Source organism: Mytilus galloprovincialis, chromosome 1, assembly GCF_965363235.1.
Source record: "Mytilus galloprovincialis chromosome 1, xbMytGall1.hap1.1, whole genome shotgun sequence".
NCBI classification, from domain to species: Eukaryota; Metazoa; Mollusca; class Bivalvia; order Mytilida; family Mytilidae; genus Mytilus; species Mytilus galloprovincialis.
The window spans coordinates 107,006,626-107,023,463 of NC_134838.1; the positions used below are offsets into that span (position 1 = coordinate 107,006,626).

Genomic DNA, 16,838 nt, shown 5'->3' on the forward strand with positions numbered 1-16,838 from the left:
CGGTATAGAGGACTTATACATATTATATAAACCCTGAAACTAAATTTCAGAAATCCCTGTAGGGTAGATCCTGGGAAAAACATGATGAAAATTTTCAACTTGGCTATCATGTGTAAAATTGTGCAAGTGTTCAGTAAACAGGAAGTTGTTGATTGATGAATCTGAAAACAAATCACACGGTATAGCTGACCTTATATAAACCATGAAACTAAATTTCAGAAATCCTTGTCCTGAGAAAAATGGAACAAAAAAAATATTAAGGGATCGACGGACAGACAGACAGAGGTACATTTTGTAAAACAGTAAAGCCACACTTTTTTAAAGCGGGGGTATAATAACATTGATGGGTTGTTGTCTCAGAATCAGTGTTATTACCAAAAGTATACATGTAGCAGAGTTAATAAAGAAATAGTGATGCAATTTGGGTTATTCCACATACATGAATGCATGGGATCCCACTAACATGTTTATCCCTCCTACATTATGTATGTCTGTGCAGCTCCCACGTTAGCAGCCTGTAATTCAGTGGTTGTTGTTTGTTGCTGTGTTCCATATTTGTTTTTCGTTCATTTTTTGTACATTAATAAGGTCGTCAAATTTCTTGTTTGAATTGTTTTTTACATTTCTCATTTCGAGGCCTTTTACAGCTGACTATGGGGTTTTGGCTTTGTTCATTGTTGGAGGCTGTACTGTGACCTGAAGTTGTTAATTTTGATTCATTTGGTCTTTTGTGAAGAGTTGTCTCATTGGCAATCCTACCACATCATTTTTTTATACATTTTGATTCAAGATGAAGTCAACTTTATCTGTAATACCTTGGGAACAGATCCTCTAATGTCTTCATACATTCTTCATAAGGCATCCCTGACTTTATCCAATCATTCTCGTCACACAGTTGTATCACATGACTTAATACCAACGATAAAAACTGGAAATCAAGTATTCTCCAATACCCTATGAATAGAAAATATATCAATATGATAAAAACTGGAAATAAAATATTCTCCAATACCCTATAAATAGAAAATATATCAATATGATAAAAACTGGAAATCAAGTATTCTCCAATACCCTATAAATAGAAAATATATCGATATGATAAAAACTGAAAATCAAATATTCTCCAATACCCTATAAATAGAAAATATATCAATATGATAAAAACTTGAAATCAAGTATTCTCCAATCACCTATAAATAGAAAATATTTAAGGAATGACTGTAATATTTTTTCTGTCTCAAGAAATAACATAAAAATGTGGTGCACACTGAATAACCTGCATATAGGTTATATAAAGTGTGCACCACATTTTTTATATTATTTCGAATAGGCAGAAAATTTTTTACAGTCATTTCTTATAATTTAATTCTTAAGGATGTTTACTGCTCAGTTTCAAAATAAATAACTTTACTTAAAACTAGCATGTATTGATAAGAAATAAATTGAGGAATCAAAAAAGCAAAAAAAATATAGTGGTCAATGTGCTTGTTTTTCGAGATATTAGCCATTGGAATTTTTGCAGGAAAATATTCTCTCTTGATTATTTATAGCTTTATTATTGACCAGTTAAAGTTCTAAAATACTATTAAAAAATAAATAAGATTTTATAAAACTTTTACAAATGACTTATAATTATACATGTAAAAGATTTATCAAAAGAAAAATGGGGGTTCATGGGGGTTCCTGGGGATTTTTTTTTATATGCCGGCATTCAAATGAATAAAACAAGAGGATTCCGGAAATCTGATAAAAATTCCAAACATGACGAGCAGACATCCTTAATTTCATTTTAAACTGGATTAAATCATGAAAAAACGGTGATGACGTCATGGTTACATGACAAAATTATGTCTATGAGCTGATTAACAAACCGATGTCAGCCAATAAGAAGATGTGTTACATCTAAAATTAAATTATATCAATATGATAAAAACTGGAAATCAAGCTTTTAATAGAAAATATATCAATATCACATTATTTGTTCAGTTTTTGATGTAGTAGATTTAAATAGAAGAGGTTATCACATAGAAAGCAAACCTAGTGTCTTATATTCATAGTTAAAGCAATCAAGAGCATGACAACAAATACGCAAACATATTTGTATACTACTTTATATATAAGTAAAATACTCAAGGGGAGGCAATCAATTTTTTTAAAAGGATAAGGCCACAATTAAAAGAATGTATGTTTCCCCAAACCCCTACCCACATTTTTGTAGGTGGGTAGGTAGGTAGGGTTTTTTTTTTTTTTTTTATATCTTGATATTTTTTTTAATATCCAACAGAGCAAAACAAATCGATTATGTGTATGTCTGGCATATATAGCCATCTGTAGCAACTTAAATGTACGTGTTAAATTGTCTAAATGTTTGTAGCTCTCTGTGTCAGGTGTCAACTTGACATTAATTTTATTTTATTTGATTTTATTTGGATTTGTATCTCAGAATTGTTCATGACTGTGATTTTTTTCCCTCTTTGACAGTGACTACTAAGTAGCAAACTGTTTTAAATATATATATGCATGTACTGTAGTTGTTCAACCTGAAGAATGTTCCATCAAACAATTTACCCTCTGACAGCTCAGGACTCAGATTTTGCTTCTGACATTGAGGAAATCACCAATATTAATAAAATTATTAGAATGAACTTTATTTGAGCTAAAAGATAACAAACTAAACTAATATGCATATAGTCTCAATAGATACAAAGTGATTTTTAAGTCCTGAGTAATGAGGGGGTAGATTCTTTGCTGGAATAGCCTTGACACTTATTTATCAATACATCAGACAGATTTTAATGCTTTAATGAATTTTGAATTAAACAAATGACTAGATTGAAAACAAATTAATAGAAATAAAACAAATGTCAGACAGAACTTCAAACAATGAATCAATAAAACAGCAGAAAAACTGTTGCGGTTCTGGGTGTCAGAGTCTCTTCATTAAGTACTTTTGAAAATACAAATATGAATGTCAACATTTCACTTTTTGGGATTTCTTTTGGGGATATCTTTCTTTCTTTGGATACACTCTCCACAAACAGGTAATATGACTTTAAATTTTTTTAGCAGTTCTTGATTCTTGTTCGTTTCAGGTGAAGCACAATGAGCACATAGATCCACCCTACCAATATTGGAGGCATAAAAGGCAAATTCAATGTGGCTAGAGCATGACAATTGAAGTCTTACAAATACTTTCCCATGTAGAACATCACCTGCAAAAAATCAAATTTCAAAATTTAAAATAATCCTATATACCATTAAAGTGTTCATTTGAATGATTTGAAATCTTTATCATACATGACATACGTATTCTGTTTTCAAATTAAAATTTCTTTGAAAAATATATTTACAACTGTAGTAAAAGGTAACAACACAATATTGACGGTGACCAGAGTCGAACCCATAACCCTTCAGTAACTAGCTGCGGAACCGTAGCTCTTTAGGTCCTTATGTTATTTTTTTTATTTTTAGCGGAGTCTGCAAAAAATAAAAAAATACCACAAGGACCTAAAGAGCTACGGTTCCGCAGCTATTCAGTAACAAGCCCTTCCTCTTACCACTGCCAGGTTATCATTCAGGTGTCAAAGATGCAAAAAAAAAAAAAAAATTGGATATGTGGTTTTATCTGTATGGTATATTAGTTTTTTTGAACAAATTTGCTGTAACCAAAAAAAATTTGAGCAGGGGTTCCCCCCATTTTAAAGCTTTTTACCCCCAACCCTTAACCCAGGACTGTCAGATGCAACAAAAAAGAGGAGATGGGAGAAGGTTTCCCTTATCCTAAAGAAACCAATCCCCTCTTTGAGAAATGATTATGTTTCAATTTACCTACCTGTGAAATTTGCTGCTTTTATATCCTTATGTTTGGGATCCTTTTTAGAATTACAGGAATTCATCATGACAGTGAAGGCCGACTGTGTTGTAGAAGTGGTTTTCCTACTGTCTGGGTTGGTCAAACCAACATCTTTGTCTCTGTTTATAGTAAAGGTTACATATTTCAATGTTCTGTCAAATTCCTTTACGATTCTGATGGGTTCTTCCATATCTGGTTTAAAAGTTGCCGTTCCCGTTAATGTATCGGAAACACATGTAGTAATAGTGTCAGTTTTGTGGAACGGGAAGTTTTCTCCTTCCAAAACGTCATGCAGCACGTCGTTCCATGTTTCTTGATCCTCATACTCGTACAGGTGATTTTTGCACAAGTTTTTTATTTCATTACCACATTTTGCAATTACTGAAGAACACAAGGTAAACGTTCCGCCACCCTTAACTCTTTTGTCTCCTCGTGTAGACGACATTTCATAGCAGACCACCTAAATATTCGTATCGTTTCTTGACTTTTAATAGAATCCGATGAAAAATTAGAAACTTCCGGTCACCATAAAATGATCATTGGCACCGGAAACAACCCCGAAAAATTTCCGGAAATAAAAAAAAAATGTTGCAAAAAAACGGAATAAAAACTTTTGAGTCGGCGGGATTTCTCTGAGTCGGTCGGGCGAGGGGAAACAAGCCATATTTTTATTTTGGCCTAAACTTCAATTCACCAGATAGCTCTATAATTCTTAAGCTGTGAATGCAATTATAAAGGAACATTCAACTGATTAGTTTAACATAGACACCAAGGTAGAGTTAAAATAATTCACATTTGTTAATAATTTGCTTTAAACCAACTGATTAGCAATGTGAGTATATCACACCTCTGGAAATCAACTTGGTCAATATAACTCTAGGTGGATATATCATCGTATTGCGCTCCTAAAAACGGTATACCAGTAATTGTTTTATGTCAAATGAAACATGGTATGATTGCCTATGTGACATCTATCCAAGAGTCCAAATGATGCAGATTTTGGCAATTATAGGTCACCAAAATGCCAGCAACAAGATTATTTACATTTAACCCTTTTACTGATAGCTGCCCAGACAGAAGCTACTCTGAGATGATGGCTTCCCTGGCTACTTTTACTCAAGTAGGAGATCTTCATAATAAATGTCAATAAAAACTTGTCTGTAGTTATTTGTGTCTTTATTTCATTCACTAACACCATGTTCACAGTTTTGGTCATGTTTTGATAAAAAAAAAAATTCATAAAGTATTCAAATTTTCAAATTTTCAGCATTATCTAGGTGAAATTCTCAAAATTCTGCTCTTAGTCCCAAGATCGTAATTTTTTAACCTAAAACGGCAAAATTTTGAAAAAGTTAATGAGGCTGTATAAATTCCTTATACTGAAAGATGTCCATTCCAAGCGTTTTAAACATAAAACAACATTTTATGTAAAAAAAGTATACTAGTTTGGCTTCAATTCTTCCATATTCTTTCCAAAAAAATCCTCATTTCAAATTGGCGTAAATTCCAAAAATTTCTCTGATTTTGACATGGTTTTCAACAAATGGAAGCGCCATGTTTACACTTTCATCTGGGTATTCAACAAAGAAAGATAACTCGTGTTTGCACTGTTTTGAGCGGGAAATATAAAGGAGGTATCCCAATCCCGGTAAAACGGGACTCATCGTCAGCTATCTGAAGCGTGAATGCTGGTAAAACGTGACTCATCGGCAAGAGACTAACATACTAAGACTAAATGTCACTTTTGACTATACAGTATACCCATAACTATTTTTATCATGTAGCTCATACAATCTTACCTTCAAGCTTACAAGCCTGTACTTTCTTTAGTGCTGTTTGTAGCTCAATTCTACTGGCTTGAACCAAGTTCAATAGGTCATCATAAGTATACTACAAAAAAATGATTACTGTAGAAATTATCTAAATAGCACCCCACAAAATATAAGTGAAAAATTTAATGTTTAATATACTACAATTAATAAGTTTCAAACATTTATAGGTTTTGGTATTCTAAAGGATTGTTTTAATCTTTGTATTCATACATATTTGATTTATACGGTAAATAATATAATTAACTCTTACACTTAAAGTGTCGAGCAACCAACCCAAGATTTTTTATTGGATATATTCTTTACAAATGGGTGACAACTTTGACCATAATTTTCTTCTGGAATCATGCTGCTAAACATAACTAGTCTTTAGGTATACCTTCTTTCCCTGATGTTCTTCATCTTCTTCGCATTCTTTTCCACTGTACATATTTTCTTCCAGTAATAGTCTTAATTTCTTCACCTTAGGTTTACAGTGTCTCAACTCATAGTAGTTATATTTAGTAGAGGTAACCTACAGATAAATATTTTTTTCACATTAAATTATTCCCTCCATTTTATCTCTGTATCTTACTAGACTTCATTATTATAAGTTCATAGTTCTGGTATATAACTGGTTACATCACTGAAATCTCAACACACTTACAAAGAAATACAATGACATCTGACAGGACTGCAAAAGTCTTTAAGTGATATTAATATCCTCTGAACAATACAAAATTACTTGTATATGTTTTATGTTTTTTATGTGTCATTGGGTTGCTTATGCCTCAATGGTGCATACCCCAAATCTTGTTTTATGCATAAAGAAAATTTACAACATCTATCTGTTGAACTCAATAATAGAACTATTATCATATACATGATATTAATTAGATTTGTTTTATGTTTCAAGCATATTTGTCTTGTGCAAATCACATACTACTTTAATCAGCTTGCATCAGATGTTTTTTTTTTGCGAATCATACAACCTAATTTGACAATATTATTTTACCTGTCTGATATTAAGTTCCTGACCAAGACTATCACCATCTAAATCTTGACCTGTTTTAAGTTGAGGTATAATTAACATAGAATTAGATATCTCTGCTTCCTTGATGTCGTATGTTTTGTCCTTGGTACATAATACTGCCATATCATCTTTGTCTCCACGTATCACCAGTCTGGAAAAAATAATCAGGCCAATTAGGAGTACTTTTAACTTCATGACCTCATTTAGATATAATACAACTAGAGGCTCTAAAGAGCTTGTGTCGCTCACCTTGGTCTATGTGAATATTAAACAAAGGAAAAAGATGGATTCATGAAAAAATTGTGTTTTGGTGATGGTGATGTGTTTGTACATCTTACTTTACTAAACAGTCTTTCTGCTTACAATTATCTCTATCTATAATGAACTTGGCCCAGTAGTTTCAGTGGAAAATGTTAATAAAAATTTACAAATTTTATGAAAATTGTTAAAAATTGACTATAAAGGACAATTACTCCTTAGGGGGTCAATTGACCATTTCGGTCATGTTGACTTATTTGTAAATCTTACTTTGCTGAACATTATTGCTGTTTACAGTTTATCGCTATCTATAATAATATTCAAGATAATAACCAAAAACAGCAAAATTTCCTTAAAATTACCAATTCAGGGGCAGCAACCCAACAACGGGTTGTCTGATGCATCTGAAAATTTCAGGGCAGATAGATCTTGACCTGATAAACAATTTTACACCCCATGTCAGATTTGCTCTAAATGCTTTGGTTTTTGAGTTATAAGCCAAAAAGTACATTTTACCCCTATATTTGTATTTTTAGCTGTGGCGGCCATCTTCATTTGATGGCCGAGTCACCGAACACATTCTTTAAGGCCAAAAAAAAATATACGTCTGTTTCCTGTTTCCCGACCGACCCTGACTCAAACCCCCCGACCCTAGATCTTTTTATTCAAATCCGGAAAAAAATCGTTTCCGGTCGGAAAAATTCATTTTCGGTCCGATCCAGATCCGTATTTTACTATGCCCAAACAATCAAAATGGCTGCTCCCAGCACAAATGTGCTACAATTAAGGTTTAAAAAATGTCAGCACTGGGAGGATTATTCAATTAAAGCTTCTTTAAAGGGATTAAATCATTTTGGGGTACAGGACCCTAACCAAACATGACATTTAACCGACTGCAAATCTGACAGGGAGTGCAAAAATAAAAAAAAAAAAAAAAAAAAAAAAAAAAAAAAATCCCGACCTATCGACCCCGATTTATTTGCCTTGGAAGCAGGAAACAGACATATATTTTTTTTTTTGGCCTAAACTAGATACCCCAAAGATGCTTGTGGCCAAGTTTGGATTAATTTGGCCCAGTAGTTTTAGAAGAGAAGATTTTTGTAAAAGATAACGAAGATTTACGAAAAATGGTTAAAAATTGACTATAAAGGGCAAAAACTCCTAAAGGGGTCAAGTGACCAAAATTTGTAAATCTTACTTTGCTGAACATTATTGCTGTTTACAGTTTATCTTTATCTGTAATAATATTCAAGATAATAACCAAAAACAGCAAAATTTCCTTAAAATTACCAATTCAGGGGCAGTAACCCAACAACGGGTTGTCCGATTCATCTGAAAATTTCAGGGCAGATAGATCTTGACCTGATAAACAATTTTACACCCCATGTCAGATTTGCTCTATATGCTTTGGTTTTTGAGTTATAAGCCAAAAACTGCATTTTACCCCTATGTTTCTATTTTTAGCTGTGGCGGCCATCTTGATTTGATGGCCAGGTCAACGAACACATTTATTAAACTAGATACCCCAAAGATGATTGTGGCCAAGTTTGGATTAATTTGGCCCAGTAGTTTCAGAAGAGAAGATTTTTGTAAAAGATAACTAAGATTTATGAAAAATGGTTAAAAATTGACTATAAAGGGCAAAAACTCCTAAAGTAGTCAACTGACCATTTTGGTCACTTTGACTTATTTGTAAATCTTACTTTGCTGAACATTATTGCTGTTTACAGTTTATCTTTATCTGTAATAATATTCAAGATAATAACCAAAAACAGCAAAATTTCCTTAAAATTACTAATTCAGGGGCCGCAACCCAACAACGGGTTGTCTGATTCATCTGAAAATTTCAGGGAAGATAGATCTTGACCTGATAAACAATTTTATCTCGTCAGATTTGCTCTAAATGCTTTTGTTTTTGAGTTATAAGCCAAAAACTGCATTTTACTCCTATGTTCTATTTTTAGTCATGGTGGCCATCTTGATTTGATGGCCGGGTCACCGGAAACATTTTTTAAACTAGATACCCCAAAGATGATTGTGGCCCAGTTTAGAATAATTTGGCCAAGTTTAGAATAATTTGGCCCAGTAGTTTCAGAGGAGAAGATTTTTGTAAAAGATAACTAAGATTTACGAAAAATGGTTAAAAATTGACTATAAAGGGCAATAACTCCTAAAGGGGTCAACTGACCATTTCGGTCATGTTGACTTATTTGTAAATCTTACTTTGCTGAACATTATTGCTGTTTACAGTTTATCTCTATCTATAATAATATTCAAGATAATAACCAAAAACAGCAAAATTTCCTTAAAATTACCAATTCAGGGGCAGCAACCCAACAACGGGTTGTCTGATGCATCTGAAAATTTCAGGGCAGATAGATCTTGACCTGATAAACAATTTTACACCCCATGTCAGATTTGCTCTAAATGCTTTGGTTTTTGAGTTATTAGCCAAAAACTGCATTTTACCCCTATGTTCTATTTTTAGCCATGGCAGCCATCTTGGTTTTTTGGCCGGGTCACAGGACACTTTTTTTAAACTAGATACCCAATGATGATTGTGGCCAAGTTTGGTTTAATTTGGCCCAGTAGTTTCAGAGGAGAAGATTTTTGTAAAAGTTAATGACGACGGACGACGACGGACGCTAAGTGATGGGAAAAGCTCACTTGGCCCTTTGGGCCAGGTGAGCTAAAAAAGACTCATGGTTTTAGAGTTCATGATCATGCTGATTATATTATGTGGATAAACTTTAAAAAAAAAATTTATATATGCTTGTGAAATAGTCACAAGGGTAATTTATTTCAATAAAGTCTAATAACAGTCCCAAGGTGTAACTAGTTACTAATATTGTTGTTTTTTTGTGTTATTAAATAGCTTTTTTAAAGTCAATAACTCCTATAAGTCTTTTAAACTGAGTTTGACTGCATGTATTGCTATGTGTTTCTTTCTTCTACATTAGCAACAGGTACAGGGTAGGGTTGAGATATCACAAAACATGTTATACCTCATGTATTTTTGCACCTGTCCCAAGTAAGGAGCCTCTCACCTTTTTAAGTCTTGTTTGTTTTTTAATTTTAGTTCATTTATATGTTTTGGAGTTTTGTGTGAAGTCCATTTCACTGAACTAGTACACAATTTTATGAAGGGGCCAGTTGAGGATCACCTTGGGTGCAGGATTTTCTCGCTGTGTTGAAGACCCATTGGTGGCCTTTGGCTGCACATTCTTTGGGTTGTCTCTTTGACATATTCCCCATGTCCATTCTGAATGTTATATAATCATGATAATGTTTGAACAAATTGGAGTCATATTGGCATTTTTCTGTGTATTGTATTTTTGGTACCAATTAATGCACAATCATTTGCCATCTAAGATGGCAAAATACTCATAAGAGTATAAATGTACAATTGTAGTGCATGTAATATACTTGTTCATGTACTACAATTGTCAAAATCTACTCAAACTGCAAAAATATTTGTCATTTCAGAAATGATTGCTAAATTTTTATTAGTGCTAATAAAGTGACTGGGTGACTATCCCAATAATAAGAACTTGCATTCTGATATCTGTTACATATTCATATACATGAACCTGTATACATATTTTCCGGATATCAAAATAATTAATCTCAAATATTTGTCCATTCTTCAAAATTCCAATAATAAATGCATGCAACAATTACTGAATTTACAGCTTAAAAATCACTTAGACATTAAAAGTATATATGTTAGACTCAAATCGACATCCAAATTTGACGTCACATTCTCAAATTGACGTCCAATATTTTGATCCTCAAATCGAAGATCAGTAATTTAGAGACTCTAATCAACTTCCAATGTGACAACATGTATTAACAAAATGAAGTCCAATTAATTCTGGTCTTCCCTTAGCGAAGTCTAACATCAATGAATGATAAATTACTGCACTTACACTTCTACATTCAAAGGTTGATTTAAGGATGGGGTGAGGGAGACCATTTTGTTGGAGTTGGAAAAATTTGTTTGATTATATAGGGAATTACTTAAGCATGACTGGAGCGTGTCCCATCTCAGGCACTCAGTGGACCCTCTCTCATGGAAATTTCTGAATCCGTCACTGACATGTAATGTTTTTGTAGGCTTCTTATGACAACATTTTCAAACATTTGTACCTCAGTACCTTCCATATAGATTTTTTCTATCCGAAACAGGTAACATGCATGTTGATATTTATCTTGATAGAAGTTTTATCAATGGATCTATGTTGTAGTGTGGCATACCTGTTCATATTTATGGGTGACATGCATGTTAGTGTAAATCAATTAAAAAAAAACCAAAGACAGATAGAACCGAACGACATTTAGAGGGCAGTATTCAGTCTTCACCCCTTTTTTTTTTATTTTACTATAATTTGTTTAGGTCCCAATTTGGCGTTTTGTTTCTTTGGTTGGATATTTCCATGTAATTTTACGACATGTCACCACAAAATGTCATGGTGCGTTTGGATCTTTGCATATTCTTGTTTGTTTCTCTTTTTTTTTCCAAAGCAGATTAAAATATTATCCTACAATAGGTACTGCGACTTGCTCCATTGCTGTCTCAAAGTCATCAGCGATATGATTATCATTTTATAAAGTTTAAACGTCATAGCTGCAAGTCCTTAGAACGGACAGCAATAAGAGAAGCTAAGAATTGGACATCCATTAGAGAATTCAAAAATTGGACGTCGATTAGAGATACATAAAATTGGCCGTCGATTGTTATTTTATTGTGACGCCAGAATTGGACGTCGATTTGAGGAACGGACGTCGATTAGGGACCAGACGTGGATCAGAGTCTTACATATATATGATGGTTGTCATGTTTAGAGGAGCAAGGTCCAAGATTCGTTTGAACTTCTAATCTTGCCATTTGATAAGGGACTTCTGTTTTGAATTTTCCTCAGAGTTCAGTATTTTTGTGAATTAACTTTTTTTTAATATAAGTATATAAAACAGAATATGTTAGATACGTACTGCCAGAACTTGGTATTACTTACTCATCTCCAACTTTTATAGTATTTAGAATGCAGCTATCCACTTCCATAAGTTTAAAGGCATCATTGTCCATTTGTGAAGAGAAATATATACTTTGTATTGATGGCTTCACCTCAGATTTATCCAACTTGGCATATTCCATTACCAAGTTGATATCTTGTAGTGTTCTACAGAAAAATCAAATATATAAATCAGAATGCCTCAATGCTGTACACTAAAACATATCATGAACATGAAGGTTATCATTTAACTAGTCAAATACTAAAGTATCATCATAAAAATTTCTTTATCAAATGAATTCATTAATGAAATATTTACTTTAACTTTGATAGGAAAATGCATTTAAGGTTTGTGGAAATTATACAGAAAACTATCAAAATGCATGTATATTCTCTTTAAACAAAAGTGAATTCAGTTTACCATACATGTATATACAAAAAGCAATTACAGAAAAACAATCAGCTTTAAATAAGGAATGTTTGTAAATTTTAGACAAGTAGCAATACAGAAAACTATTCATAAAATTATACATGATCAATCCACATACATGTTTACATGCATCAAAGGTAGTTGCCATAATGTTAACATACATGTGTCCTAGCCATAAACTGTTAAGAATATATCAACACACATGCATACATGTACACAAGCTTTATGACACAACATATGCACAATTCCTTATGTCAAATACTGGTGACCTGTAAAGCATGATTAAAAGTGAAGGAACAGATAGAAACTTAACCTTAACATACACTGGTACCCGGCAGTTATTGACAATAATTTTTGTATATTCCGAAGGCATAATGATTATTTTATGTAGGGAACCAACCTAACCTTAACCCAACTACTAGAGCATACATGTACATATATATATGTATAGATTCTACCAATGCATTGAGTGTGATACAATATTACTCCACTTGAATGCCAGTTAAATTTTCAAATTTAAAAAGCAAGGCTATCTTAGCGGTGGACAGATGGACAAAGCAAAATTCACCAGAGCTGTAGTGGACATGTTCAATGTACTTATACAATTGTATTAATAATAATATATTCTATGCTAATAGTATGTGTTATATTTCTATTATATATATGCATATCACAAAACAAGCACACTATTGTTACTATACCTGGTGTCTGGAATCTCATTCCTTTAATAAAATAACATAAATAAAGCAGAATTTTTAAAAACATCTGGAACTATTATGTTAATCAGTTAAAACCAGAAATTGATAAAGAGCCTGTGTCGCTCACCTTCGTCTATGTGCATATCATAAACAAACAAGAATGTGTCCAAAGTACACGGATGCCCCACTCGCACTATCCTTTTCCATGGACCGTGAAATTGGGTAATTATCTAATTTGGCATTAAAATGAGAAAGATCATATCATAAGCAACAAGTGTACTACAAATGTAAGTTTCAAGTTGATTGGACTTCAGTTTCATCAAAAACTACCTTGACCAAAAACTTTAACCTGAAACTCCCACTTTCATTTTCTATGTTCAGTGGACCGTGAAATTGGGGTCAAAAGTCTAATTTGGCTTAAAAATTAGAAAGATCATCTCATAAGCAACAAGTGTACTAAGTTTCAAGTTGATTGGACTTCAGCTTCATCAAAAACTACCTTGACCAAAAACTTTAACCTTGACGTACGAACGGAACCACAGACGGACGGACGGACGGAGCCACAGACCAGAAAACATAATGCCCCTCTACTATCATAGGTGGGGCATAATAAAAAATTACGAAATTGACAAAATTAATGAAAATTGTTAAAAAATTCACTATAAAGGGCAACAACTCCTTAACAGGTTAATTGACCATTTTCATCATGTTGACTTATTTGTACGTCTTGTTTTGCTGTACATTATTGCTGTTTACAGTTTATCTCTATCTATAATAATATTCAAGATAATAACCAAAAATGGCAAAATTTCCTTAAAATTACCAATTCAGGGGCAGCAACCCAACAACAGGTTGTCCGATTAATCTGAAAATTTCAGATCAGATAGATCTTGACCTGATAAACAATTTTACCTCCTGTCAGATTTGCTCTAAATGCTTTGGTTTCAAAGAAATAAGACAAAATCTACATTTTACCCCTATGTTCTATTTTTAGCCAATGGTCATCTTGGTTTGTTGGCCGGGTCACCAGACACATTTTTAAAACTAGATACCCAATGATGATTGTGGCCAAGTGTGGTTAAATTTGGCCCAGTAGTTTCAGAGGAGAAGAATTTTGTAAAAGTTAACGACAATGAAGGACGACAGATGACGACGACGGAGGATGGAAGCCAAGTGATGAGAAAAGCTCACTTGGCCCTTTATTAATATTCTTCTTAACCCAATTCTTAAAATATAAAATTTAAATATTTAATCATTTCCTAAAATGTTTCCATTGGTTTGTACATGCAGGCATATTCCTGGCAAATTTAAGAACTGCTTATATATTGATCAATAATTTGTTTTAAATATGATCATGATGATCAGTATTTAAAGAAAAGAAGTATTATTAATGTCATTATATAAACCACAGATGCACAATTTTCTGAAACAGATGAAAATAGTCTTCACAGTCAGTACTTGTTACTCTGACATCGTTTTTTAATGTACATGTAGTCATTTCTACTAAACTTCTGGTTCTGCCATTTGGGGTCGACCATCATTACATTATTCTGCAAGTATTTGACAAACAAAGGTCAGGGACCTGTCATTTCTAGGAGGGAACTTTGATTTTGAAATTGTTAGTTACAAACCTCTAATTCTTAACACTGAGGCATTACACGTACTGTTCACTTTCTTCAGTACAACCTTTTACTTAAAATTAAAATGGTCTGGACTCCTAACCTTTAATTAACTTTTAAAAACAAGGTGTGTGAATAATATGCGAATTTACGATGAAATTGAGGGAGTGTCACGCTAATTGTGCAGCTAGGCAGCGCTGTAATGTCATGTTATGGGATAGTCTAAAATAACTCTGACGTCCAACGGCTATTTTGCCAGACAAGCTGGGGCCTACCTTGACTGGCAAAACAGCCATTGGACATCAGAGTAATCTCAGACTAGTGATGGGACTGCTTTCGTAACTTAAGGCAGTGCTCTAACCAACTTATCTTACATGTCCAAAGAAGATTTTTTTTACTCAACCAATAATACTGCATTTGTATACCATGTATATCCAGTTCTAGTTATACAACAGAACTACATCTGTATCATATGATGATAAATCAGCAAATTGATGAGGGGGGTCGGATCCTGATCCCTAAATTCCGGGCTTTAAAATATGAAATACTGAGGTCCCAAATTTAAGGAAACTTAAATTCCAACATCCCGAGCTTCAAAACACCTGATCTCAACATCCCGAAAAAGGTCCTGCCCTCCCCCCGCCCCTCATTGATGACACAATTACCACTACCAGCTTTGTCTATGGTTACAAAGATTTCGAATATAAAAATTAGAGGACGAATTAACATGAACCAGATTAATGAGGAACTTCATGTGACTTTTAAAGTGAATTTGAACCGTTGTTGGGACCCTAGTGAAACCGGAAGACATGAACAAATCATTATTTTCATAAATGAATGGAGATATCTATCATTTTCATAAGAATATATATATGTTTATCATTTATGACCTAGTATAACTGCTGTCTGGTTCTTGCTCGGACATTTTGCAGGTTGTTTCCTTGGTTTTCTCTTGCTGGCCAAAGTCAATCTTGATTGTTTTTTCACAGATGGCGCCAAATTTGCAAATTAAAGAACCAACGTCGGAAAAGTTTTCCGGAAACTTATTTCCTCTCCAGGAACATTGCGTGAGGATATACAAACGATCACAAACGGACATCAGCGGAATCTTTTATTTTAAGTCTCTATAAATCAATAATCAAAACGCTTCAGTTTAAACAAGGACGTATAACCGTAACATACGTCCTTGAGTTTAAAGTACAGTTCTCTCTCAAATAAACGTTACAAGTAGCCAATATAAAATTGAACTGGTGGAAGATACTATTATTTTACATGACACTAAAATGTTTGCAACAATTTTAACATTTTTTTTTTTGTAAATGTTGTCAATCATATGTTAACCTGGGTACTATATGATGTTATTGCGGGAAACGCCACTAACCCTTGTAGTAATAAATTGAAATTAACATTTAGTTACACACAACATAATTCACTCATGATTGTTTTTTTTAATTTGAAATTCTGGGGGGGGGGGGGGAGGATTTTGAAAATAGATAACTCAGCCATGATAATCATAAAAATAAATGGTTTGTTCTGTGGTAGTTTGAAAATAAATTACCTGACTGGCAATGTATTGAAAATAAATAACTCAGCAGGTCTAATGGAAAGTATGAGATGGCACCAGATTCTTCGTAAATTCATCTTTTCCAAAAAAAAAAAAAAATCGCGAAACACTTTCCAAATTTTTTTAATAATAAAAGTATAAAAATTATTTAAATATACTTGATATGTTTGAAAATTGGTTTTACTTAACTTGAGGTATCTTGTCTCAGGAAACCTTTTATTATAACATATTTTAAATGCTTCATGTAGGAAATTTCAAACTAAACACTTGTCTCCATATCAAATTGTGTTCACAGCGAGTGCCTTGCAAGAAGCAAATTCTGTTTTCCCTCAGACGTAGCCCTGATTTTTCGCCGGATCAATATTTCTTATTTATTTGTCTTTTTTTCATTGATTGCCCTTCTGTATTCTGTTAGTGTTGCATTCCTTTTGTAATCTAGTAATTTTGTTATGAACTTGATCATGAGTTTAAAAACGGCAGCCACAGACTTTACTATGTGATTTCCATTTTTATACGCCCGTCAAAATTTTGACGGGACGTATTATGGTATACAAATGTCCGGT

General features: G+C 33.1%; 1 protein-coding gene and 1 long non-coding RNA gene across 3 annotated transcripts in view; both read right to left on the reverse strand.

Moving 5' to 3' along the window:
• LOC143049570 (sister chromatid cohesion protein DCC1-like) overlaps positions 1 to 15,741 on the reverse strand; it is a 33,144-nt gene extending 17,403 nt beyond the window's left edge. The window contains exons 1-7 of one of the 2 annotated variants that reach the window (XM_076223182.1): positions 15,602 to 15,741; positions 13,096 to 13,116; positions 11,968 to 12,132; positions 6,677 to 6,845; positions 6,062 to 6,196; positions 5,653 to 5,743; positions 816 to 954 (exon numbers count right to left, since the gene is read on the reverse strand). In XM_076223182.1, the coding sequence (XP_076079297.1) occupies positions 816 to 954; positions 5,653 to 5,743; positions 6,062 to 6,196; positions 6,677 to 6,845; positions 11,968 to 12,132; positions 13,096 to 13,116; positions 15,602 to 15,636 (755 nt within the window). In that variant the 5' untranslated portion in view covers positions 15,637 to 15,741. The remainder of the gene's footprint in view (positions 1 to 815; positions 955 to 5,652; positions 5,744 to 6,061; positions 6,197 to 6,676; positions 6,846 to 11,967; positions 12,133 to 13,095; positions 13,117 to 15,601) is intronic. The other variant, XM_076223176.1, reaches the window with a different exon arrangement.
• LOC143049551 (uncharacterized) lies at positions 2,787 to 3,969 on the reverse strand. The gene is made up of 2 exons (XR_012970266.1): positions 3,833 to 3,969; positions 2,787 to 3,212 (listed from the first exon to the last, which is right to left on the reverse strand). It is a non-coding gene; the product is annotated as an uncharacterized LOC143049551 (long non-coding RNA).
• Positions 15,742 to 16,838: the final 1,097 nt, after the last annotated feature.